Genomic DNA, 27,804 nt, shown 5'->3' on the forward strand with positions numbered 1-27,804 from the left:
TGGTAGTGCCAGCCTGCAGCCTCTGGAGTGGCAGTGGGCAGCATGTCCCTGACTGATGGCCACAGAGCACAGTGGCACTGGGAGGCAGAGGCTTTTTACCCCTATGTCTTGTCATTATCTTTCTGTGTATTACTTCTATACAACTATAGATATTTACTAATATATATAGATATTTACAACTATATATATTTATATTATCTGGCTCTACTTATTGCATGCAGTTCCATGAGAAATTCATTTGGTGCAATATAATTGACCCTCAGTACATAAAATAAAGTGGTCATAATATTATATGGGACCTTTCCAATTGATTAATCTTTTCAGTGAAGTGTAAAAGAAGTTGCCTACTACAAATTCCTTTAAATGGAAGATAATGTCCTAAAATATTGGTATATGAAGACTTTCCTCAAACCCTATCCCTTCTTAAGCTGAAAGCCTAACCTGCTTAATTTGTCCCTGCAAACACTGGCCACTGCAGAAAACGCAGTATTGTTTTGCAATATTTTGTACTTTAACATGAATTAGATGTACAGGTCAAAGAAATTAACATCAGAGTGCCAATTAATCTAGGACATTAATCATTGTTAACTCTTCTAATTTTAAAATTAAACTGAATATTCAATCTGTCAACCCTTTGAAATATCCAATCTTCATGTTCAATCCTAGCCATTTTTTCTTTTTATTTAGAGAAAGGTTTATTATCAGGAAGCATGTCACTGAACTATTAATGTAATCAATTCCATTTTATTTTCAAACCATTCTTGTACTTGACTTAACAAAATTAGATATGATTAGATAATTATTATAGTTTGGTTAGACTCTTCACAGTACTAACAGGAGAGTGGGTACTCTGTAAAACCTTATCTTGGGGTCCAGGATAGAGACATGGCAAAGAAAGAAGACTGAGGAATGATAAGGCACAAACCCTCTATCTCTGTATTGCTGGTTCCATTTCAGCTGATATTAATAGCAGCTGAATAATTATCACAGGGACAAGCAGTGCTGACTGCAAGCGAATGAAAGTCTCAAAATTTCCAGACACAGAAATTCCTGTGCTAAGGCTGCTGCTGTCTGTGACACCAACTTGAACTTCCAGAGCATGGAAGTATGGCATAGCCAGGACCCAGTATACCTTGCTGTACCTAACTGGGTTTTCTTCCCAGTCAGCAATGGAATGAGACAGCCAGGGAATGCAAAGTCTGTTCACTGCTGTGCTCTGGAAGAGAAGGCAATCTACTGCTTTGAGCTAAAACTTCAAAACTGGGCAGCAACCAAAAATAATGAGTTGTACCACACATACCGAAATGCCTGTTAAACTTGGCGTTGCAAACAGGTAAGCATAATGTCAGGAACTGTATAATCACATTTTATTTCAAAGGAGAGTTTCTGAACATGGAAATGTACTACCAGTTGGGGTGCCTCACTTCCCAGCAGATCAAGTCTTGCTAGTGTTTGAAAAATAAAAAGAAGCATTGGAAAACATCAAAGGATGGACTCAACTGTATGAAAATGTAAAGAATTGCTTTTGTCTTGCCTTAGAAGGTTATAGAAGGATGCAAAGTATAACATGCTGAATTTTAAAAAAGTGAATTTTATAATTTGTGCAAGTTAGGGTAGACTGCTGCTAAATACAGGCCTCTCAGGGTGATCCTGTTCTCTAGGAACACCATAATGTCTTTTGAGCAAAGTTCCCAGTCTTTCTTCTACCATTTGTATATTTTTTGAGTTGCATCAAGGCTGACAGATGACTATTTTTTGTTGGCAAATTTTCAGCAAAACAATAAACTTCAACAAAAAACTCAAATAAATTCCACAGTTTGGTTAGGTTAAGTATTGCTAAACTGTGTTGTTTGAGAAATGCCGTTTCTAGTTCAAGAATTGTTAAATACAGGAAAAGATACAGTACCTCAGACTGCCAACTGGCTCACTACTGGAAATTACTACTCTGAAGAGTTCAGACATCATTCAAGGTGAGAATAATACAACACAGTCATGCTCCTTTCCCTTTCTTTTTCTCCTGTCTATATCAAATCAGAAATCAGGAAAGAATGTGACCTCACAGGTAAACTACTTTCCTCTTTTGCCAATGCAGACTCCGCCTGTATGATACCACCCATTGCTGAGATATTTTCAAGGCCTGTTTTTGAAACATTCTGATGGTTTTTCCCTTGTTAATTCTGATATAATATTTTACAGTCTAACAGCTCCCTGTTAGTAAGATTTTCCTGATAGTCAGCCTGAAGCTCTCTCTCATAATTCATTCTCTTAACTGTAAATTTCTTTATTCAGATTCAGTTCTATTTATGCCACACCAGACTGAGTCGTTCTTCTGTAATTATAATATTATGTTTAGAGCTAAAATATAATTTCTTCTTCCAATTATTTTTCTTACTGAAAGGCAAAATCTTAAACCAACGTGAATACCTACATTACAAATTATTTTTGCCCCAAAATCTCTGTTTGCAAATTTCTGAAGTTTAATTTATTTTATTCTCTCTTTGTTTTCGTAAGTCTTCATAAATGAAACAGTGTATTTTTGTTTCCCTTGATATTTATACAGCCTACTTATTCATTACTACCACTGAAGTTTATTAGGGATGCTTGCTTTTTCTTCCAGACTAGTGAAGATATTAAGAAAACACACTTTGCAAAAAATATTGCAATAGGACAATCTGTCCTCTTTGTAATTTTAATACCTTGAGTTTAGTTGGCTTATTTTTCCTCCCCTATAGGTAATTCATACCTATAAAGTATATTTAAGTGAGATTTTTAGAATTATATTTACCATCCTAATATAAGGTATTAATAAGTAGCTCAACTCTTCTCTTGAGAGTATATTATGTTGCAACACTTTTTCATTTTACAGCAACATCAAATTAGACTTTAGTGTTAAGTATTGCAGTTGTGTCCTGACATTTACACAGTCACCTTTTCCTTCCCTTTCTCTATTTTCTATTGACTTGTTACAATCTACAATTGCATTTGGAAATTCACACCTATAATTTTTGTCTTTTTTGTTTAAGGCAAAGCCAATCTTACTTTAAATTGCTGCAAAAAAGAAAAAAAAAATAAAAATGTCATTTTCTCTGTCTCTGCAATGGCACATATGGCTTGCCAACTCCTTAAGAAATTATCAAAATCAATCAAATGTCTAGAATTCCAGACAATGAAGGCAAGATTCTTCTTCAAAACCACGGTCATTTCACCATTACTCATGGTTTGCACAAATTGCACACTCTGTGTTGACCCGGACAGACTACAGCAGCTATAAATAGCCTGGATTCAGTGCTGCACAAACACATGGCCACATCCAAAGTCACACCTGGCCCAATAAGCCCCCCTGGAATGGAGGCATACAATACACAACCAGCTGAGTGGATATGAAACAGCTTCATGGAAGAGGGAATACCCAGGCTGACTCTGTACACAGAAAATTTATCATACCCATGCCTTTTGTTTTAACATGCCCCTCCCCCTGTATTACCAGAATCCAAAACTCCAGAACACAATAGGGAAAAGTTCATTGATGTAAAACTGGTGATAAAATTAAGCAAATAAACCACTCGGTATTATTTTTTTGTATCCTATTATCCCATGTGTTCTTACAGGAGAACTCCAAGTAGACTCTGTACTTACTCAGGGTCTCTAATACGTAGCTGAATGGACATTATCTGCACTGGAAATGCCAGTGTCACAGCTGCAACAGTAGGGTGGCATTTACTGCAAAACATTTAAGTTCTAAGAGGTAAGTATTTCTTTTCAGTCTCATTCCTCTAATCTAAAATTTAAGGGGAAAAATTTCTTAATACAGTGAAACAAAACTCCCAAGGAATTAAATTAAATAATGCTTTGCAAACACTTACAGTCCATAAATCTGTGGAGCAATTTCCAGCCTGTTCAGATGCATGTACAGCTCAATATCATGTTTCTTCAGCAGATGATCCTGAATTTGATTTACTTTTGCTACAATAGCAATAGATGGCCCCAAATCCTGTGGCCTTGCAAAGGGCGTAGGTGTTGCCATCACATCTTTCTCCTGCAGACACAGAAAACAGGGTGAAGAAAAGAACAACCCATGAAGCCTTACTGTCTAAAGGGATTGTGTGCAGGAGATTTTGTTTGTTGCAAACATTGGCTTTCAAATAAACATAGTAATAACTCATTTCTTTTACAGCAGAAGAGGAATCTCAAGTATCCACTTCTGCAGAAGGTATTGTGGGATTCCCCTTCCCAGGAGTGCCGAGGAGTGCCTGTCATTCTGCACATCAAATTTTACGTGCGTGCTTTACTTTTCATGCTCTGACAAAATGTTGACAGCTTTATTTTAGCTTTAATATCAGCAGTCTGAGTCAGTCCAGAATAAAACAGATGAATGGTAACTCAGTAGAGAATATATGCCCTCAGAGGACAATAAATTGCATACCAAATAGGAAGCAACTTATTTTCAAACAATCCTTCCTAAATAGGCTTCCCTTGCACAGAAAATCTGGTGAGTTTACCTTAAAACCATCAGAGCTTTGATAAAGCACCAGAAACTTTTAAAGGAAAAAAGAAATAGAACAATGAGACAGCAGTTGGTTGGACCTGAGGGCTATGCAAACCATGCCATGATCTACAACACAACAAACATCAAGTGAAAAACAGTGGAGTATTAGCATCCTTGAACATGATACTGCTATAAATTCATTCTCCTTGCAAAAGAGTAAAGGATTATTGAAAAAGACACAAAATGCGGCAAGTAATGAATTGCACTGAATAGTAAACATGTAGAAAGGAAAATGAAAAATAAAACAGGACAAGTCAAACCTATCAAGAGAAAGATGGGGGGCAGGGAAATAGAGAATTAAACTGTTAGGAACAATGTTAAGGTAATAAAACAGGGAAAATTGGAATGGTAAGAAGAGAAGAATTTTGCAATGACTTTGCTACAATATGTCATCATGACCTCTGACTCAAAAGCTTCACTTTGAGAAACATTTGCTGTTTTTCTACACTTTTTCTCACTATACTAATAGAGAAGAATTATCCAGCTCAAAGGGTTAATAATTTAAAGAGACTTCATTGTACTTTACATTGTTTAGATACAAATTCACTTGTTTCAATCTTGTGAAAAGAGCATTATTTTCAACATTCAATGACAAAGAAAGTTTTTGTAGAAGCTATTCCCAATGTAGTTTCCTGCAGTTATTTCAAAATCACTTACAACATGGTTTAACATTCAAATGGGCAGTGAACATTTAATAATATCTACTAAAAAGTCTATTTTTTGTGTTGATCTTCTTTGCTTGAAGTACCTTTCCTTAATTATTTGATTTCTGTACTCCAGAAAATATGGTAGGATGTTGAGCAGTGATTTCAGGTAATATGTTTCTGTTTAAGGACCTGATTGATTATAAATTGTATCCTAAAATCTGCTTAATTGTTGCTTTGCTACAGCAATTGCAGCAAAGGGACTGATCTGTCTATTATAATGTGGTAGTTTAACTGTGGTATTGTGGTACCAAGACATATTAATTTAAGATACTCCAACAAACCACTTGACAAAAGCTCCCTCAGACTGTCAAATAAAGCTTGCTGATATGGCATGTATCTATTAAAAATCTTTGCTATTCTATCAAACAGGAATTTAAAATAAAACATCTAGTGTCACAGAGGCCAATAAGCAATCCTGTAACTTAGTGAAATACCAAAGTTCTTCACAGCTGCAGGTACATTGAGAAAGATATTTTTCCTACCTTATTTTTTAAATTATTCTATTAAATTCTTTCTTACCAAGCTGCGCAGCCTTCTTTGTACCCTGCTTTGTACTTCTGCATTGTATGGCTATTTCCTATAATTTCACACCCATTTCACTATATTGGTCATATGCAAGAATGCAAAATATTGAAAACAGGTATCCACTAATCTTCTTCTGTACAGAAAACCACTCTTAAAGCATGATATGGTAATACTGCCTTAATGTTAAATGTAAGTCTATATTAATTTTTTTCAGAAACATGGGTTTATCTTTGAAACCAATCACAAAAGTCTGTAACTCTGTGTATTTGTAGACTGTGCATGTTCTATCATTTGGTACCCATCTGGAAATTTGAACTTTATTGTGGTTTACTCAAATTGACTTTAACTTCAGCTTGACCACTTCATGCATTCATAACTCCGATGACTCACAAGACCTGTGTTTTTAAGCTTTTCTTTATTATAGGCATAAAACCTTATATGGAAAGCTCAACATCAGAATCCCTCTGCTTATTTTAACTTGTAATATGAAAAGACTAGCTATTACTCAGTTTAGTCTTTACACCATTAGTTGTCTGTGGGTTTCAAGCCATCTTTACAAAATTACAAGACATATTATTAAACCCTGGCTCAACTGACTAAAGACTGTGAATATCAAAACTAATGCAAGCTTCCTCTGCGCCAAAATTGGAGTTATTTGTCACTTGCAGCATTTGTGCACCTTGGCATAATGCAGCACTGACACATTGCTGACTGTCAGACTGACTGACTATCAAACGCGGATAAGTGCATCCAATAGTATACGCTGGCTTGCCATTTCTAAAAGCACATGATAAGTAAATGGTATCCATCAAAATGCAGTTTATCAGCATCTCAGAAATTAACCCTATTAACAGAAATCTTCAAGGCATGACAGAATCTGTGAGGAAGCAGCTGCAGCCAATAACAAAGCCTTGCCTGTCCATGCCTCCTGATTCGGTGTACTCCACCAAGAAGCTCAGTGGATGACTAGAGTGCAACAAAGTCGTGTCTGTCGTCTCCTTTCATGCAATTTGGTTGAGAAAATGACAATACCTCTAGTCAGTTGAATTTGCTCCAAAAATCACATAGCTGGTGTGAAACAAACAGCCCAAACAGAAAGATGCTCAAATAAACTAACAAAACCAAGCCGCCAAAATGTTTAACTAGAACTGACTCACAGTGCCTGTGCCTAAAGCCAAGTGGACAACACAATACTGTGCCCCTGCTCATACTCACCACATAATTATTTGCCATGTGAGAGAAAACACCCATTTTCTTTTTGTGAGCCTTCAGGTCTTGCAAAAAAATGTGAGTGAATGTATTTAGTCATCTATTACTAACATGAAATATAAATGATCAGTACAAAAAGGATGTGGTTCACAATAAAAAGAAAAAATGAATGATGGCTCAGAATGTGCTATATTGTTTACAGGAGAGCACCAGATTCACCCCTAAGAGAAGTTTAAATATGAATACCAGCAAAATTCACCTGAAAACTTTAGCTAAGTATTAGGAACAGAGTCACCAAGTCCTGCCACAAAACATTACCTACCACAACATGAACCAGAATGGCTGGTAGGCGATGCTACCACAATTTACGTGTTCATGCATTTAGGAAACAAATGCTACAGCAGTAGAGAGGCTAGGACAAAGTACAAGTATAAACTGAGGACAGATTTCTCTCATTAACCACTAGGGAATGGAGTAGCTGGAGAAGCTCCTCTAATGGCAATTGGGAGTAATGGAAACAACTGTTAGAGGCTGTAAAATGTAACATGTCTCCCAGAGCACAGGCTTTCATTGCTGTCTTTGTGAAGATTCACACTTTACTATGTAGCTAACCCCCAAAGTCATGATTGCAAAAGGCATATGTACAAGAAAGGATTATTAAAGATTATACATGTTTACAAAGAACAAGAACAAACAACTAGATATTAATCCATTTTCTCTGCACTGTTAATTTTTTTATGCCAAGAAAGGACTGGAAAGGGCAATGTAAACTTCCACCTTCTACCCAAGCGCTGCAAATCTGTAAGCAGACCTAGTTATTTCCTGGAACAAAATTCCACCTCAGACTTTACCACCTCTGTCACAGAAATTGGAACAAATACATTTGAATACACTGAATTTTGAAAAGCTACACTCAGAGAAACATATCTCACAGCCTTGTTATTGAAATAAAAGTGCCTATGTAGTAACTTCATAAAATTTGTATCTCATATGCTTTATCCCTAGCTACTGAAATTATACAAAAATCCAAATAATTTATAAATGCAGATAGTTTAGGTTAAGGCGCCAATGCTCTGTAGCTGATAAAATATATAATATTTTAAATATTTAAAGGAAATAGATGGTTTTAAATGAGTCTTTGGTGAACAACTTCTTCATTAGACTGACAAAACCACCATTCAAACTAGTACTCCCTAATTACATTTTGTAACTATAGGATTAGGTGTACACATATGGAGATCCAGAACCAACTGTATCCTCCTTAAGTTTTTGTTAACTCTAGATATTCCCCCCATGTTCCATGTGAAAAATGCTGAAGTGAATCAAACTGAAACTAAGTTTGGAGGCCAACTCTTTTAGGATATAATACACTGAAAGTCTTGGTAATATCCATAATACTGTTAGTAATATTTTGATAGAGCCTCCATATATATGCTCCACCACACCAATAATTTTCCAGAATTAAAAAATAAAAGAAACATAAAGATGGAAAGAGACAAGAAAAGAAGAAGTCAAAGGAAATCCTGAGCACCTGACTGAGGGAATTGTCCTTCCTGAAATGCATGAAAAAATACAGGCAAGGACTAGATGGTCTCTAGAAAGTGCAAAGAAGAGTTCTGTAGAACTAAACTCAGAATACTCCGAAAGGTTTATTATGAAAGCAGCAACATACTAAATTCAGTAGTGTCCGTACAGGTACACAAGAGATCTGAAGGCACATACATTCTCTCTGTTTGAATTTCCTGAGGATAGGAAGAATAAAATGAAGGAAATGCAGTGATTATGCCAGGGAAAGATAAATCTTAACCTTTGACAGTCTATGGTTAAAGTCCCGATTTCACAGTAAAGTGTTTGTAAACAGCTGAAAATAATTCACACCTTAATACCATACCCATGGGCATTTATTTAACATGATATTTGCACAGGTTTTGGCACACAGAAATGCCTATGACAGGCACTCTTTCAAATACTATGCAAGGACACCACTTATATACAAAAAATCTGTGCTTGTACACTCAGCTTTTGATTACCAAGTGATCTTTCAACAGATGGAACTCTCACCTGGAGACATTCCACAAGTGCTTATGACCAAATTCTGAAGAAACTCTATAAAGATTGTAAACCTGTTTGAGACTGCTTTAACCAAGTTAAGAGCTGTCTAGTTAGCTTTAAACAACATCAATCATATTAAAATCATATTTGCTTAAAAACACAGTAAGTACATTTTAAAGCAATATTTACCTTCTGACTGTCATGTTCAAAAGCTGAAAACCAATGTTCTGCTGTTTTCATAAGACGTGTGAACATTGCACTGAAAGGGAACAACCCAGAGATTTAGTGTTAAATAATGGTGCCAATTACAAATAAGAGCAAATTGAATGTAAAGAAACTTGTTAAAACTTACTAGGCATCATGTTCCAGATATTCAGGATTCAAAAGAACTTTCATTTCCTCACTGAAAAAGGCAACAGTGAACAATCCAAATGTGAATGTTTATTTTTGGTCAGTGTTCTGCATGTACTATTATGTATTTATAAGCCAACTTTCATATAAAGTGCAAATGAGAAAACTAGCCTCTTTAATTAAAAAGAGCAACTCCATTGAACAAATGAAGTCTTTCCTTTTTATAAAGATCAAAAACAAATTAGCTGCCTTGTCTGCACTACAATGAAGTAACCATCTAATTATTCCAAATAACAAATTACTGAATGTCACAATGTATTATTTGAATATGCTTGATCTAGAATAATTGATTGCTGCACAATCTATCACTGTTTAGCCCAAACAAACAAAAAAAAATATGGTTACTGGTCAAATAAGCAGTATCAAAACATTAATTTATTTTGTTTTAATAGCCTGTATTTTTATTGTACTTTAACAGCAATTAATCAGTGACAGCACCTCTTTTCCATCTATTTTGCTGCTTAGCTCTACTTTTTCAGTGGGCATGGAACAGAATGCTGTAGATAACACATGGTTATTTTAAGTTGCTTAGCACTGGAGAGCATCTTCTAAGTAATTTTAGGAAATCTGAGGACAGACATTGAATAAAAACACACATTTGCAAATAATCATCTTAATGCTTAACTGACTGGGCAGTCACACTGAGGGATACCTACAGAAGTTATAGTACATTGCACCCATAATTAAATTCATTTTTATTCACTGCTGGACTCCACTGTGCAAAAAACCAAATGAAATGTCCTAAATATTGCAAGAATGAAACTAGTTTCTTTTTTATTTTTTAGTAAAAACAAAAGCCTGGGTCAAGAATGAAAGCAGACAACCATATGATGCAACATTTTATAGGTATGAGTATCACTCCATGCATACACACATACACACTTTTGAATGAAATGTAGATCAGAAGCTAAACACAATGTTACTACCAAGTGAAAGAATAGTTAGATATCTCAGCTACAACACTGCAGGTGATGAAAGAAATATCAATCCCAACAATTTGTCTTCAATGATTACTTCCCCTTTTAAGATATGAGGAAAGAGTGCCAGTGGTAACATGTCTATTCTATGAGTGGAGCTCACTAATCTGTCTACTCTCTGCAGTGACAAAACCAAAACCACTTATGGCAATAGGGATGAGGTGGAACTGCAGGTAGGTATGTATGCTTTGAGATTAAGGTTTTCTTTAGATTTCTTGTCTCCCCATTTTTTCACCAGACAATGTCTGTGAAGGGGCCAATGTCTAAATCTCAGAAGCTGTAGTAGGAAATATGAAATAAAGACATTCTCATCAAAGCAGAAGGATGCAATGATTTCTGATATTAATTTGTGAATGATATACAAAGAATTATGGAGCACATATTTATAAGCTATAATTCAGCCAACTTATTTTTTAAAGAAAGCGGATTCTTATACAAATAAAATGCAATGCTTGCCTGGGTTGTGCAGCTTCACTGGCATGTGAAAAAGCCTGGTGGTCACAATGTAGGATAAAGACAATGGGAGCTAGAAGTTCATGCATGCCCTAAACATAAAAGGAAAAGCAAAAGTATATTTAGATTTTCCAGTCATATAATAGTTACTAATACACAGCATAAGGCAGACAGCAATATTAGGTGCAGACTAACTAAAAGCATGAACATTCATTCACAGTGTTAACAGAATGGTTTCATAATCAATGGCTTTCATCTTAAATTCTGATTAAATCCAAGTGTTTATTATTCTATAATATATGGAAACAAGTTAGTCTCCCTTTTTCTAACACAACACACAACAAATCGGCAATGGTAGGCAACCCTGCACCTGGCAGTTTACTTCAAGATCTGTGTTCATAAATATGAATTTTATTTATGATCATTATAATAATGATCTACAGTACGAAGATCTGCAATGGGAAAAAATCACAAAATTTAAAATTATTTGGTATTTTCTAATGTTCCAAAACCATAGACAGAAGTGTAACAGTAGGCTCCAAAGGAGACAAGGGTAGCTATTTGGGAAAGTAAAGGAAACTTTCATTTCTAAAGACATGAGAATTAAAATGAAGCTTTGGGTTCTTTCAGTTCTCTTTAAGTTGTTATGCCAATATTCAAAATAAACTCATTAAACACAATGCACAGAAGACCTGGTATTGTTCCACTGCAGAGTACTACTTATATATGCAATCTGCATTAAAAGATACAGAAAAAACATAGAAGTTGGCAGGAATCGGAACAAAGAAAATGGGTGGGCAGTTGAGGATTTGGGCTGGCATTAGAAGCATGGCTGGGCCACCCAGGAGAGCTGGAATCCTAGTGTTGGGACAAGGACAGCAGGCAGGAGCTATGAAAGCCCTAGGCTGAGGGTCAGCCATACAAAAGAAGGGAGGGGAGCCCTTTGGTGATGGAAGGGATGTGGGATGAAGGACTGAGATCTGTCTGCCTGACTCTGGACACAAGGATCACTCTAAGGGGAGTGAATTCCTGAGCTCTGCCCAAAACCACCAGTTATAGCAGGGGTTTGATGCCCAGTGCCCAGACTACCCCTGCTGGGCCTGGCTCTGGGTAGAGTCCTTGCCCATTGTAGGAAGAAGAACCTGCTGCCAGGAGTGCTCCAGTTCAAGGGTGCAACTACTGCATCAAATGGAGCCTCAGCCCCAACTCAGGGGAGTGCTCTGGGCAGACAGGGGGTGCAGGAAGACTCTCATCTATCCTGCTGCAGAAGGAGCACTGGCACTGGTCCATCAAGCACATCCACACTTCAGGTTGCTGTCAGGAGTCAGATGACAACAGATGGGTCCTCTGAGCTGTTCTACTGTTAATGGTTGGGTTGCAGCTCCAAGCCAGGAAGGCTCTGCCCTTGCTTTTCCAGTCCCCTCAGTGATGGACAGACATGAGCACTGGAAGTGTTGCACGCTTGTGAGCTACCCTGCTGCTTTGCTGGTACATCAGCTGATACTCCATATAGCATCTGAGGAGTGTTCAACACCAATAAGTTATCTTACCTGCTTCATATGTACTGAACAGATCCATTAACTACCCAAACCCTTGAACTTATATTGGAAGTAATGGGGATTTTCCTTGAGTGGTCTGAACTGACTCGAGAGGTAGATGTGAAAGCCCTCTCTATGTCATTTTGACATATAGTTTTGGCAATCTCTCTATATGCCATCAACTGAAATCCTAGGAAATGTAATTTTAATTTCCTCAGGACTGAGATGACTTTTAGAGCCTCAGTGGCAGAGCTGAAGTTCAGATGTTTTATTTCCCTTCCTATTTTTCAACCTTTAGTGACTACTTTAAAAGATGAAGCCTAAAGAGAAATTCAATTAGGAAAAACAAAATATACCAAATATAGGCATTTGATTTCAGAAGCTGATGTAAAACACAACAAATAACAGATTAAAAATTGTCAAGTTTAGATTTCTTAAAATATTACGGTCATATCAAAGGAGAAAGGTCCAGGATTAGACAATATATAAGTGGCAAAAATAACCAGGGTTGGGCTTTCACAAATTCAGACCTTGCTTAATTAACAGCTTTGCATCTAATATTTTATTCACCCTGATATACTAAACATAAAATAGGAGAAATGGAAATGCCAAAAAACTTGACTATCTAAAAAAACTACCACCTAAGCTGTAAACATATAAGCAGAAGAAAAAGAAAGAGGACATAAAATAAGAATTAGTTATAAAAGATAAAAGCACATCACACATTCTTCCAACATAATAATATATCAACTCTATAATAAAATAGAATCATAACGCAGCTGCCCACATATAACAAAACCAAAACAAACAGATGATGAAATATCAGGATTTCAAAAAGATACCTCTGATCTTTCAGTTACAAGAGTACTTCAAATGTTTAGAGATTTTTAGCTTGGCAAGAAAAGCTACCAGTGTAATATGCATACACATATTTTTTCAATGCTACAGTTTACTAAAACTCTTTAGTGTTAATAAATAAGTTGACAGAGCTCAAATAATTTTATGACACTTCCCAGCTACAGAAAAATATTGATTTCATAATACAGTCTATGGTTTAGAAAGAAAACCAGAATGATAGCATTTTTACAATGACAAGTGAATCAATGCATTTCAAAATTATATTGACTTCTCTAAGGGCAATCAAATAATGAACAAACAATAGTTAGCCTAGTGATTTAGCTTAATTTTCACTATTTCCTTTCAGTGTAACTAGGACCAGAATTTTGTCACCAGTCTTACAGAAGAACTCTTAGAGTAGCTTTTACATATTCTTAAGTACAATACACTATTCTCTTTAGATTTTATATTTACAGCGGCTATTTAAAAATTCAGTGATCCCAGGGAAGTTTCTGCCTTTAAAAGCTGTAATACAGCTCCATAACATTCTACTCCATTAGACTAGGGATACAAATATATTTTTCCTCATCAAATAAAATGTTCTTTCATGCTGGCCAAAAAAACCCAGAAACATACAACAAAGACAACTTACATGCATTTATGCATATTAAACAAACATAATTGAGTGATTCTTGTAATACTATATGCTGATGCTGTGTTACAGTTTCAACAGAATGTTGTGAGTATGCAAATTGTCAAGGGACTATAACTTTTCCAAATATTTTGGAAGATAAAATCGGGTAGGGATAGATGCTGACAGACAGAAGTATCAGTCTTCATTCATCAGCCAAGTTTTATAATTCTAATGGCAATTGTATCTTTTGTATGTGGTCATACAAATGAGACAGAGGAATTCTCATGGATGACAACAGGACCAGTCCCCACGATGGAAACTGCATATAAAGACAAGCTCCTTAATCTGGGCTTTGTATTCAGATCACTGTGGAGACAATGACGTGGAGATGATCTGCTACTGATGAATTAATGGTAACCCTCATTATTTTCTCAAAAATATGCTAGGGTTTGCTGTAGTGGAAATTATTACTTCGGGAAGTGGGCCATGAGTCTGGTAGAAACACTACATCAGGGAGACTGACACTAGCAAGATATTTGATAAAAGAAGGGGAAAAACTGTTCACTACAGACTATTTTTTTTTCCCAGAAAATTCAGAGAAGAGTAATTACGGACATGAAAAAAATGTTATCTAGCAAGAGAGGAGCAAGGGGACTAAAAAGGAGGATTTTACTAATAAGCTAAAAGGAGCATTATCCTTTCAGAAATCCAACCAATCAAACCCACCCTTTTAAAATTAGGTAAGAAAAAAGTAAAGCTCCTAATACAAGCAACACATGTCCACACCAAGAGAGAAAAAACAGTCATCTACTATTTTGTGGACTTGGCACAGCACCTCAAGACTGGGGTGATATACTGAACACTCTTCGAGAGGTTAAATCAACAGTTTCTCATGATCCAGATGAATTTAATTTTCTGCACGTCCTCTCCTCCTCATCCTGTAGCAACCCCTTCCTAGAACTACCACACTACTGATGCACACTAGTTGAAAACAGAGGAAAAGAAGTTTTCTTTGTCAACAGCCTGTAGGCTCACAAAATTGAACCTGTTCTTTTATCTGCCTATGTTCATTTAGCCCACCAAGCAGTCTTTATTAAAGCTGAGGCATCAGGCAGTCAAAGTTCATTAATACCATTTATATAATCTCTGCAGTTTCAATTAACTCAGCAAGACATTCTACTACATGATAACAGTCTCATTAATTCAATAAAATCCCATAACTATTAACAATATGGTCTATGTTAAACGGGGTGTCACCTAGTAGAAAATAATAGCTTTAACAGCTTGTGATGAAACGCAGTGCTTTTTAAAAAAAATTTGATCTGGCTAAATATTCTATCCCTATATAGAAAGGTATTATTTCTTGGTAAGGAATCAAGAGGATTTTAAATATGAGCAGAGGGTAATTAAGTCCTTTTAAGTCATATCAAAGAGTAAAATAATTCTTCTTGTTCAACAAATGATAGACTAAATTAGCTGGAATGTGTTCTTCCATTTTCCCATCATCAGTACTCTGTCCTATATTCACTAGAAAGAGGAGGCTGAATACTGCTAAGTATTTCTTTTAGCAGCAGCCTTCAAAATACATCTCTCCTAGATCTCATTTTTATTGTTCTTATGCAAGACTATTCCTTGCTCACTGTCTGTCAAACATGAGAAATAACCAGTTGATAGATGTTTCATATGTTTGATAACTATATAGTCTATTTATATAATCATCAAGAAATTCTTCAGAAGTAAGCATTCCTTCAACCCATGTGCCCTTTCTTTCCATGAAACAACCCTATTCCCTGGCTTGAGGACAGCGTGGTCACAGATCATGCCAGAAAGCGTAGATTGTTTTATAAAAATCTTCACATTTACTGAATTTTTTTTATTTTTACCACGACAAATTTTCTATCTACCTAAAGTTGGCTCTTTTAAACTCCTCCTACAGTTTATCCTTTGTCCATGCACAGAGTATTCCTCAGTTTGTCAGTCTCTACTCAGCCTACAGATATTTGTGTGAAGAAACAAACACAAATATACTTCAGCTGAGACTCTGCATATTGGTCTTCCTATATTAATACAGCACTGTGTTTGCAGTTACTTCAAAACCTTCGGAACAAATGTTGAATTAATTAACTTACTAGCTCTGTGGATGCGGACTTGGTGCAACTCAGGCTTTCTTTACCATTTCATCAAAAATTGCCTGAACAGACTGTCCTTCCAAGTAACACTGTAAAAGTGGTATTTTGTAGCACCCTTATCCTTCACTCAAGAGAATTTTGTGAGCTGCATTGTACCTGGATGCTACAAGGTTAGATAAAGATCTTTTTGCTAACATACCGCATGGCTTTAGCACTTTGGTGAAGAACTTAAAATATTACATAAAACTTAAAACAGTAAACTTAAGCTAAATTTCAGAAGTCACGATGCTTTTTGTTTATTCAGTACCATTTTAAATCCTGCTGAGTACTTTCTTTACATAAGCAGAGAAAGCCTTTCTTGGATTTTTTTTTTTTTCTTTCTTAAACAGTGACAAAGATGTTTATAATGAAAGTTGAAGTTAGGAAACTTAGCAACCTTAAAGAAAACAACTTACGGTACTGTGTTATGAGGAAAAGGCATATGTTATTCAATGAGCTTACTTACCAACCAGCTGACAAGCAGCTCTTTGATTACTTTAGCATTATGATACAACTTCAGATACAACAGTGCTACATTATTGTCAAACCATATAGAAAATGTTGAGTCAATGAATGCCACCTGTACAGTATTTTCATTACCTGTTTATAAAGCAACTGCTCATTTTCTCTGGCGTAGCAGAACAGAACATCTGTAAGAATTTTCCTTACATTCTCTTGCTGGAAATACTGCATTTCAGGAAAGCTGAAAATGAAGCAATATAGCAAATGTAAACAATAGAGTGCACAGAATGCCAGTTGCTGGTCTTCTTGAAGACGTTTTTGGTAAGAGCATCCCCCTTAGTCAGAAAGTCTGCTTTCCCACTGCTCTGTGCTACTAGAGTTAAATACTTCTAACAACTTGTTATATTTGTTTTGCAACCGAAATGATGAACCATGTTCTTTAATATACACCAGTCTGCTACACAGGTATGATGATATCACAATTATATTTGAGTAACTAATCCCTTTTAATCTTAGTAAAGCAAGACATCTGCAAGAACGAAATACACGGAAAGAAATGGAAGAATGGATGAGAGTATGTCAGAAGACACATATAAACAAGGGTTCAATATTTCTTTAATATTTGAAAAATATTATCATTTAATGAGAAGATTATTTAAATATCTTGTAACTGACATGAGAACCAGTATCCTAAAATCTAGTATCCCTTTCTGGCACCTGTTGCAATAAAACACAATTAGATATTTCACTGACTTTAACAGCTACTGCTAATAAACTCTACAGCTATAAAATAACCTGGCTGGGCAAATATCCTAACCAGAATGAAGTGGGCATTGTGTGAGAATAAGGAAAAAAGGCTTTTGGGAAAATCCTTTTACATGCATACTGGAAAATGTAAGTATTTCTAGTCTGTAACTACTGTGAAGCAACTCTCACCCGTGCATCCTGCTCCTTGACTGTTGGAGGTAGGAAATAAGAGTAGTTATGCAGGACATACTTAAAATTAGAATAAGTGTACAAACAAAGGTGTTTTCATTGCTACTGAAGAAGTAACTAGATAGCAAAATTTGTTTCATAAAGCAAACACCCCAAACCACATTGCTCCACAGATATACAGAGCAATAACAAATAAAATCTGAAAAGGTAGAACACTATAAAGAAAGGAAATTGTAAAGTTGGACAAATTAAAACAGAAACATACTTTAAAAAGATAATAATGGTAAGCCTCAGGCTAGAGTGCTGAAATAAAGGTTGTAGTATGGTCAGTTTTAGAATTAAACCACATGATTTGAAATAAGATTTCTTCAAACAAATTTCCCAGGTCTGAGCTACAATGCTATACCTTAGACCAGATGTATTTAAGGCTATTGTAAGGCCTGTCGCAGAGAAACAATATAGGAAATTAGACTAAATTACTTCAGATAAGACTATTAATGTTGCTAATCACTGTGGTCATCTCATAGAGGTGATGACAGGCAAGCACAGAAATAGAACTGGTTAAAGGCTAGAAAAGTGCTTTGAAATCCTTGGATGAAGATCTGAATCAAGAGCCAAGACAGAGGAGACACCATGGCTTAGACAGTGATGCTGAAGTCCTGAGAGAGGCACTGGGATGAGAGGTGTAACGTTTTCCTGGCACCTGGTGGAGGTAATGGTGGACCAACATTTGGAAACTTGTATGCACTTGTACTAATCACATTACTGTAAAGGAAGGACACAGCTGAGACCAAAAGCGCATTACAGCAGATGGCAATCGACATAATTTACGGGTTTGAAGAGATTATTTCTGAAGGACTGTTATTCAGGCCTGCCCTATGAAGTTTAGGAAGAGAAGAATAACAAAGAAAACTCAAAAATACACAGAGGTATCTGTGAGGATCTAGTAATACCAGAGATTGTGACAGAAAGGATAATAATGAACTCAGGAATAAGCTGGCTGAAGTATTAATTATAGTAAATGTAAATAGAAGAGATCATGAGGGAACTATCAATTCAGGATGGATTTTTATGGAAAATGTCATTTTATGATTAAAGCTCTTTTTTAAGAAATATAGTATCCTCAAATCAGCAAGGTAAGAATGCTTTTCATGAACTTGAGAACATTACATTTAATTACATCTCTGAGAAAGCCTGCATAAGGACTTGGGATTTTTCCCAGACTGTTTTACCACAACTCTACAATTAATCAATGGTGCATTCAGGTCCCGGCTTTCTAAAAGTGAAGACCAGTGTGAGTCAGATACAGCTTTTTAAAATACTCCTTTAGCTGATTTAGGGGCTCCTGCATCAGAGGCAGCCAGAATTTGACACAGAAATTTGAAGAAACAGGCTGGCAAACAAATAAATGGATGTACAAAACAAATTTGGTGGCAGACAGAAATGGGGATCATAATCAATGGACTGCTGCTTCTTACCATCTCTTCCACATACTTAGGAAGGATGTAGCTGTTCAATGGCTTTTCCACTGCTCGTTTTATGTTGGCAATTTTTAAAGTTATTTTTTTCTTTTTGGGGGATGGAGAGTTTGGAACCCCAGCACCCATCAGTACTCATCCTCACACATTCCATCATCCTAAACCGTGATTGTTACTCCAAAAGCAGAAACTAAATAGACCAATATATAAAAATACTACTCCAAAGGGAAGAAATCTACTTGATACATTTAAGGGGAATGCCCCCTAGGCATTTTAGTTTCTTAAAATACTGGAGAGAGAAAGAGGGTAATGAAATCTTAGCCATTTGCAACCCTAGATATACACTGCAATGCCAACAAGTAACCTGGTACTTTAATTTGAGTAAAATGCTTTTGCATCTGCCAATACACTGATTTCTATTCCTGCAGAATATTTTTTAAAAAAAAATTTAATAACATTGATCATTAATGAGTTGTGACTAACTTAACAATATCCTTTCCTACTTGTAAATACTGGAGGCTGTTATTTTTATGCAACAGGCTGAAAATTGTATGTAGACATTATAGATTGGCTTTCCATCACCTGACTTTAGAAAACCACATTTTTGTTAGGTACTGGTGAGCTAGAAGCCTGTTATAATTAGTGAAGAAAACTGTACCTCTCCACAGTGTGATTCATCAGACAAAAACTATATTTATACTTTAGGAAGAGATGATTTGTGTCCTAGAGTTCTAAGGTACGCAGACTCTAAAGCACGACTAACCCACCTGTGAGTATCTAGGCTTCACAGACCCAATAACTGGGCGAGATAAGGATTCCCAAAATGCATAGGAACAAACACTCACACACAAACAGACTTTATTCCAGTTGCCTTTAGAAAGCAAAATCCTGAAGTTTAAACCAATTTAAACCAATACCAATTTTAAGAACCTAACTCTAGCCACTTTTCCAGTTTACTGTTACAACACTTCAGGGAATTCTAACAAAAGCATTATAGAGTAATTTTTTTACTGCTTTGATAGCTGGAACTCTGGTTTGCTACTTTGTGTGCAGTTAGCATCACTCTCTACAGGATTATATACTTGATGCTGCAGGATGATGGGGGACTGAAGTAGATGACAAAGAATATAAAACCATTCAGTAAATAAAATAAAGCAGGTTGAAAGTAGTGATTATGGAAACTGAATATAATAATTATTTTAACCTTTAACAAAAAGCATTGTAAATTAATGTAAATTAATTAACTTTAAAAATTCTAACTCCAGGGATTTATTTAAAGAATGTAAATGAAAATAGAGGGTTTTTACATTCTAAAGCCACAGAATGAAGAATTTACTGCTTCTTAAAATAATTATAGTTTACAAATAGATACATTAGTATATGTAAAATGCATACTATGTTTTATGATTAGACAAACAAGTGTACATATAAACTGCACGTAGCTTATCAAATACATTCATGTCACTGATAGATTTTGCTTCTTCATTGCTTGACTTATTTTGCTATTGATGACACAATATATACTACTATTGTTTCAAGTAGATATTATTTTGTATAAATGCGTAAATGAATTTTTTTAGTCAGTATTACTCATATTACTGAATACTACTCTGCCATTTGCCGCAGTAGAATTTGTGTGTACACATATATATTTAAATCATAGTCTTACATCCACCATAACCTCCATACAACTTTTCATTATCCAATTATAGTTTAGATACATATATATTTTAATCTTAGAACATCCTGAACTGTTTCCTTTAACAAACAAAAAATGCCATCTGTTGTGAGAATGCTCATGAAAGTATACTCAGATTTTAATTATACATCTCATGGCAAAATGCATTCAAGAATGGGTCTAGGGACGGACATGTAAAATATTCGAAAACCAGACTGCAATGATTTCTTTTGCCTGACTTGGTTCCTGTAAATGAAAATGTGTAAGCTTGGGATTTGTAGAATCTACGACTATCATCACTTTTTTCAAGTTATAAGGAAAAATATTTGCAATACAGTAAAATTTCACATGGTAGCAAACCAGTAATTGAATTTAATTACATTTACACATTACTCAATGCTTGCACTCTGAAAATAAATATTTTCAGGAACTGAGTGTTCTAACTCAAACAAGTTTCTAAACAGGAATGACCTAAGGGTGAAGAAGATGAAAACATAATCACTGTAATATCAGGACAAATTTTAAAAGGCATGTATGACAAATAAACTACAATAGTGCTAAATAAAAATAGAACCTCTCAACTTCTATACATGAGTGACATTTCTCTTACTAATTACAAACTGCTTTTTTATTACTGATTGTATTAAGTGTTGAGAATTAGGAAAGTAATCTGTTCAGTCTTTCATTATGAACATAATTTAGTTGAAAGGCCTTTCAGTTTCTCTTATGTTCTCCTTGCTTCATGCAGAAAACTACTTTAAATTTCACAAGTAGAACAGCTCCTAATATCTTAATTTAGAAGAGCTTTTCTTCAATGATACCAATAAATCTCCAGGATTTAATGTTCAGCTAGATTGTCTCATCTTTTACTCCATGTAAGTTGTATTTTTATACATTTAATGTATGTTTCCACACATTCACGTTCAACAAACCTGACATTTACAGTAACCAAAGTCAAGAAAACACAATATAATATATATCACATAAAAATGTAGAATATAAATTTATATGTAGAAATTTCTCTTGAAGATCTACATACGTTCTCATCACATCTTGTTCAATCATTGCTCGGAGCTCTTTATCCTGGAAAAATTTATTCCAAAGACTCTGAAATAAGGAAAAATAATTGTATGAAACCCAGACTTCTACTAATACTTAAGGCTTATAAACTATATCAGCAAAGTACTGTACAAAAATTAATTAATTAATCCTCAATTCCTGGTAGACAGGGACATCAATATTTTATGGAAGATAAAGAATGTTGGTAACCAGCACAACATATCTGAGAAAGTCAGTTTGGATCAGAAATAAAAACATTCAAATTCCTGTATCCTTATTCTAGGCTCATAGCATTTGCTCACTGGATGGCTGCAGGTTTGTGAATTACTTGTTTGGGTTCCAGGAAGAATATTTAGAATGGCAGAGTAAAGTCAAACTTATCAGAACTAGCAACTCAACTGACAATATTCAGCTGTTCATGCAAGGAACAAGGTCTGCGTCACAGGACTGTACCATACTTCTTCTAAGAATGTATGGACTTTAACTGGAAGCTGCTGCAATATCCATAATAAGAAATTGTTCGGGAGTAAGTTAGTTTGTTCTAGTGGAGACAAAATCATATAAAGAGTGTATGATAACCAAATAACTATTGCGAAAATGACATCATTCTAATCCACTCTGAAGACCAAGACTGCCCATTCTAAAAAAATAGGATAAAAGAAGTCAGAGTATTTAAAGCTCACGATCAAAATAAAAAATATTAAATAAAAGAATCTGAAATAGGTTTAGCTTCTTCTGTGGCTATGCTTATGATAATTTTCATTCTCTCTCTTTTGCTTCCATGCCTTGTTTACCAATATGTTGTAAAAGCTAACTGGAGAAGTCAGAAAGTGCTGTTAATTGTATGCTCCAGAAGAAGTATTGGAAACTGTATTCTTTATTGCAAAGGATGGTAGCTTGATCAAAATACAGATGGAGCAAAATTTATAGCAGTCTTCATGCAGGTTAGGTAAATTTTAAGATAGCAGCAGCACCAGAGAGTGAAATACAATACAGAGTCTGCACAACACTTCCAGAATTTCTTGCCTCCCTGTAAACAATTCTTTGCCATGGTGGCTTGTGCTCCACAGAGAGAAAAGAGAAAGTAAATTAATGCTATCTATGGGGAGGGAAGTAAAATAACAAAACCCTATGTTAATTTGTTGCTATATTTGTGTTACAACTTGGAAAAACCCTTAAACTTCATAAATATTTATATCTTTGATAATGTCTTACATAGAGGGAGTACTTTTTAACTCACTACTCTTTTCATGCCACTAGATCACATTTTGGAACTCCTCTGTCCCTGCTCCCGTTCTGGCCCATCAGAACAGAGGAAGCAAACAGAAGCCACATTGCAAAAAGGAAGGAAAGATCAGGACACTAAATGAGTGTAACATTAAGTCACACCAGAGGCTCAAAGACACTTTGTTCTTCATTCCTATGCCTGATTTGGTCAGTGGCTTTGTTTCATAGAATCCCCTGCCACATATTCTGACGTGTTAACCTTTGTTTTCTATACCTGAAAGATACCACAGACAGAAAGTAGGTTGAGCCACTGTGTATAATCACAAACTACAGCAGAAACGCTTTAAATCTTTTTCATTTGACACAACTTTCTGTCCAGCTGGATGCAAGAACAGTTTGATGATGTGCACAATCATAACAGCTGCAGAGCTCTCTCCTTCTAAATTAAATAAGGAGCACAGTATCACTCTACAGATGAAGTATGGGCTTCTGTTTGTGAACAAAATAGGAGTCATATCAACAGAGATATCTGAGACAGTCTTTTCAGGTGTAAATCTCTCAAATGCAGCCAAACAAATTATTTTCATGGCATCAAGTTATTTAAAAAAAATGATAAAAAGGAATTTTGATGGAATAAGGGTAATATAATTAATATAAAATCTTAAAGATGTGTGCTATAAAATACTTGAAAGCTTTTCAGGTATACCAAAATGCAGTAAAAATACTTTTCAAGGCTGAACAATCTTCCAGACAGGGTAATTCAGAGTTCTGTTAACAGTATTCACTTCATACTGACTGTGTGAGCACTCCTTAAACCACAGCTACTTGATATATAAAATGAAAAAATACAGTGATAAAAAAAATGTATCAGTTAATTATAGTCCAGCACTGATTTTTTTGTTTAGCACAGCCTCCGCTAAGTTAAGCCCTAAAATTCAGAATGTCAACCTGGTTACTCAGTAGAACCTGTGGAACAATAGTTAAAACAAGTCTGTCTGGACATTTAGGAGGGAGATTTTAGCACCTGCCATTTTGCCTACTTCAGCAAGAACTCAGTTGTGTCAGTATGAAGATGAGAATTTTAGTAGCATGTGCTGGGTTAACTTACCCCCTCGTCCTGAGAGAGTGGGTTGTTGATTATCAGATCTTGCTGTCCTGCTTTCCGAGGGTTTGTAATGTGCTAGGTAAAAACAGGAAAAAAAAATCATAACCTCTCCTGTTCTGCTAGAAATATTAATATCTATGCCAAAGTATGAGAATCTCCTTTTACCAACTTACAATTTCTTTGATCTTGTTGTATGAAGTTCTTAAGTCTGAAGTGGTTTTAATCCATTGACTTCTATCTTGTGGTAAAACATCCAGAAACAACTATTGGCAAAACAAAAAAAAATTCACTAAGTTTCATCAGTTTTACATAGCTTTTCATATAAATCCTACCACACAGCATAAACCACCCAGAGAGAAAGAGAAAGCAAAGAGCTATAAAATATTTCTGGGTTTAGTGCTTTCTAGTCCATAAATAAGTAGCTAGAAACAGCAGCTCTACAGTGCAAAATTAAGCATTAAAGTCAACTGAAGCCATGAACTCAAGCTTTGCAAACTGTTACAGCTTCAGTAAAGTTGATGGTGACATCTATGACAGAAACAAAATGGACAGACGTGAAAAGAAATACACAAAACTTGAAGCTATTTATGTAACACTGATGACATAATGCAACGTGCTTAAACCACAAGTGCAGAGCAGGAACTAAGCACTGAGGGATATACCCAATCTAAGTTCTTAAGTCTGAAGTGGTTTTAATCCACTGACTTCTATCTTGTGGTAGAACATCCAGAAACAACTATACCCAATGTAAGAAATGAAACATGCCCTAGAATTCTGCGAGACAGCTAAGAGAGTCAGTTTTGCAGAAAGTTCTGGAGAAAGCCTACATCTCAGTTTTTTCATGTCTCTTTAAAAAGGGTTAGAAACATGCAGTGCAAAATAGTATTGCATTTGAAGCAAGGAAAAACCCCAGTATTTTCTTGCTTTTTCAATGTTTTTATTTGCACATTGTAAAGTGTTAAGAAACAGTAATACTGACAAACAGAAGTACTGACAAACAAAAAACATTCCTAAATTACTAAAAAAACATTTAAAATTTCAGAACTTAACAACAGAGCCCTAATGAATATTGGGAGAAGCAAATAAACCCTGCCTTATTTCTAAAATAAAACCACTCCTTTATCTAATTATAGGTAGACAAGGTAGGCAAGACATTTAATTAAGTAGACAAGGAAGGACTTGATGTTAGTGTTAGTTGAGGGCTTTGAGTTATGGCCTCCTAATTTAGAGACTTAAAAAGAAGCAAACTGGTAAAACAATGCAAGTGGCATATATTCATCTGGCTTGCTGAATAAAATATTTGCATTAACTTTAAACTAGTTCAATGCCACACATTTTTCAAATTTCAAACTTTCTCTTTCTCCAATTCATATATGAGGAGTATTTTAAATTTCTTTTAATATGTCTGTCTTCCAACATGATGGTTGAGAAATTCCAAGTGAGATAATTTAAATTATCAGCATTAACACACAGTAACTCCACTAGAAATTTTTTTCTCTACTATCAGAGTTATTACACAACAGAAGACTTGATGTCATTGCAACAAAATTTGTTTGGACTTTATAGAGCAACCCGGTATTACCTTGATTTCTTTCTCTCTTCCTTCCCCTACTACTTAAAAAAAAAAAAAACCACCAAAAAAACCCAAAAAACTCCCAAGGAGCTGTTGTGCTTTTGAAAGACCTTGCTTCCCTCTCCATCCAGTTGTTAAAAAAAGGGACTGGTCTTCATCTTCTCTTTTCACTGGGAAAACCAGCTAGCAGAAGCATCACACTGATTTTAAAGCAGTCCCAAATTCCACAAAACCGTAATTTTTTAGACTAACTTCCTTTCTATTTCCAGTGCATGACTTCCCTGCACAGTACTGACAGGGAGTGTGGCACTCAATTCTAAACATATCACCAGCACAAAGATATGCTTTCCTAGAATTCTTTTGCTATTACCTGCAATTCAGCTTTAAAGCAACTCGATGTGGTTAGCAAATGTCCAATGAATTATAAAAATGAGTAGGAAAACATTGGGATGAAGTCTCTTGGAAAATTCATGATTCTTTGCATCAATAATCTTCCAGCACATCAGGTAATGTGTTGATATACTGCAACCACAAACTGTAAATAAATATTTTCTCTTCTTACCTTCCAGCAAACACTACGGAACCTGCTGCTTCTCAGCTGCCCATTAATCCCCTTCAGCCGTATAGTTGCCAAGTAATTGTTGTTTACAAATAGTTCTTCCCATTCTTTACTGCAAAAACAAAAGGAATGAACATTTAAGCAAAAAAAGAAAAAAAAAAGCCTTAGCTGATTTAAGGACTATATGACACTACATAGTTTTGGATAAGCAGAGAAAAGCAACTTTTTAAAATGTATATATTTAGTTGTGTACCACTTCTAAACGCATGGCTGTTTTTTTGGACACATTTCTTCTTTGGATTTAATGAATATGTAGATCGCTATAATTATGCCAGCTACTGAAATTCATAATGTCTATGGAGGCTATTCCATTTCCTCTAAAATGTTGGTACTGCAGTTCAGTGAATAAACAAGAAAAATGAATATTAATATAAGCACATTCATGTTTCAGCTGTAGACAAAGAAGTACCTATTCCAAAAATATTCAACAGAAAAGTACACTGTTGACTGTATTAGCTCTTCACATGACGTATTTGCTTAAATGAACCTTCTTTTCTTCTTAATGTCAAGCTGGGCAGTTAAGCATCATAGAAGATGACTTTCTTTAACATTTAGTGCTATTTACTATTGAAATCACTCCTACTTCTTTCTACATGATCAGTTTTAAAATTTTAACAGGTGCTAGGAAATTTAAAAAAACATCAAAAAATTAAAAAGCCTCACTGTATAAACTGTTAAAGGCAAGCTTGAGTACCTTGCAGTACCTATGGCTGACTAGATAAACAACCTAAATATGCCTCCCAGGCATGCAGGCACCAGGGGCCTAACACCTGTGCCTCATTAATATACAAGTAAATCTGCTCTACTGGGAAACAATTGGAAATTAATTGTCCCAAACCATCTACTGAGTTTGAATAAAAGAATTAAACCTGTATTTCCTGCAACTTCTACTGAAATGAATCTCAAGAACAGTTGAGGCCATCTGATAGTCTCAGTAGCTCAAGACGTGCTCACAGACTTTCTGCAGCCACTCTCTAAAATACAAAGGGCAATTTCAAGGTAAGGAGCTGGGTTATGTGCAAGGAAATGTGTTTCAGATTTATTTTCAATGCATGTCCTTAAGGTGAACATCTCCTCCTCCCCCTGTCACATGGGAGACTATTACTTCTCCCTGGGAGACCAAATGAAACCAGGAAGAGGGAAACTACTATTATGACTCCAGGCTAACATCTCACCACATTTACTTCGCTGGGGAGGGTCACAGAGTGGGTTATACTAAATACCAGCAAACTCTGGATTTGCAAATTGCCCTAAATATATGCAAGATGAAGTCTGATAGTTTTCAGCCTTTTAATCTCAGTTGGGAGACTGAGTTTTTAAAAACAGTATTGTAAGATATAGTTGCTGAGAACTGTGGTGGAATGGACTTGGCAAGTGAGGAAATGATGGTCCTCTTCCTCTGTGACAGAAATGAGCTCATGATTCACGCTGAGACCAAAGTCCTGTGTTTGTGAACGCACTACCTTTCAGCTAGGACTATATTCTTTTAAAAAAGTGTTTATGTCTGGATTATTAATTACTTTGAAAAGCAAAGGTATTCCAGATAAGAACAAAGATGACTGTAGCAGTGTTAGATTGCAGGGTTTAGGGCTGCCTTTAGTTTCTCCCAA

General features: G+C 35.5%; 1 protein-coding gene across 1 annotated transcript in view; it reads right to left on the reverse strand.

Moving 5' to 3' along the window:
* TBC1D5 (TBC1 domain family member 5) overlaps nt 1-27,804 on the reverse strand; it is a 243,112-nt gene that overhangs the window by 113,270 nt on the left and 102,038 nt on the right. Inside the window, exons 4-12 of the mRNA XM_062496189.1 lie at nt 26,138-26,246; nt 24,176-24,265; nt 24,006-24,077; nt 21,651-21,718; nt 16,658-16,760; nt 10,884-10,972; nt 9,392-9,442; nt 9,229-9,298; nt 3,864-4,036 (exon numbers count right to left, since the gene is read on the reverse strand). Of these exons, the coding sequence (XP_062352173.1) occupies nt 3,864-4,036; nt 9,229-9,298; nt 9,392-9,442; nt 10,884-10,972; nt 16,658-16,760; nt 21,651-21,718; nt 24,006-24,077; nt 24,176-24,265; nt 26,138-26,246 (825 nt within the window). The remainder of the gene's footprint in view (nt 1-3,863; nt 4,037-9,228; nt 9,299-9,391; nt 9,443-10,883; nt 10,973-16,657; nt 16,761-21,650; nt 21,719-24,005; nt 24,078-24,175; nt 24,266-26,137; nt 26,247-27,804) is intronic.

This window comes from Cinclus cinclus, chromosome 1 (assembly GCF_963662255.1).
Source record: "Cinclus cinclus chromosome 1, bCinCin1.1, whole genome shotgun sequence".
Taxonomy (NCBI): domain Eukaryota; kingdom Metazoa; phylum Chordata; class Aves; order Passeriformes; family Cinclidae; genus Cinclus; species Cinclus cinclus.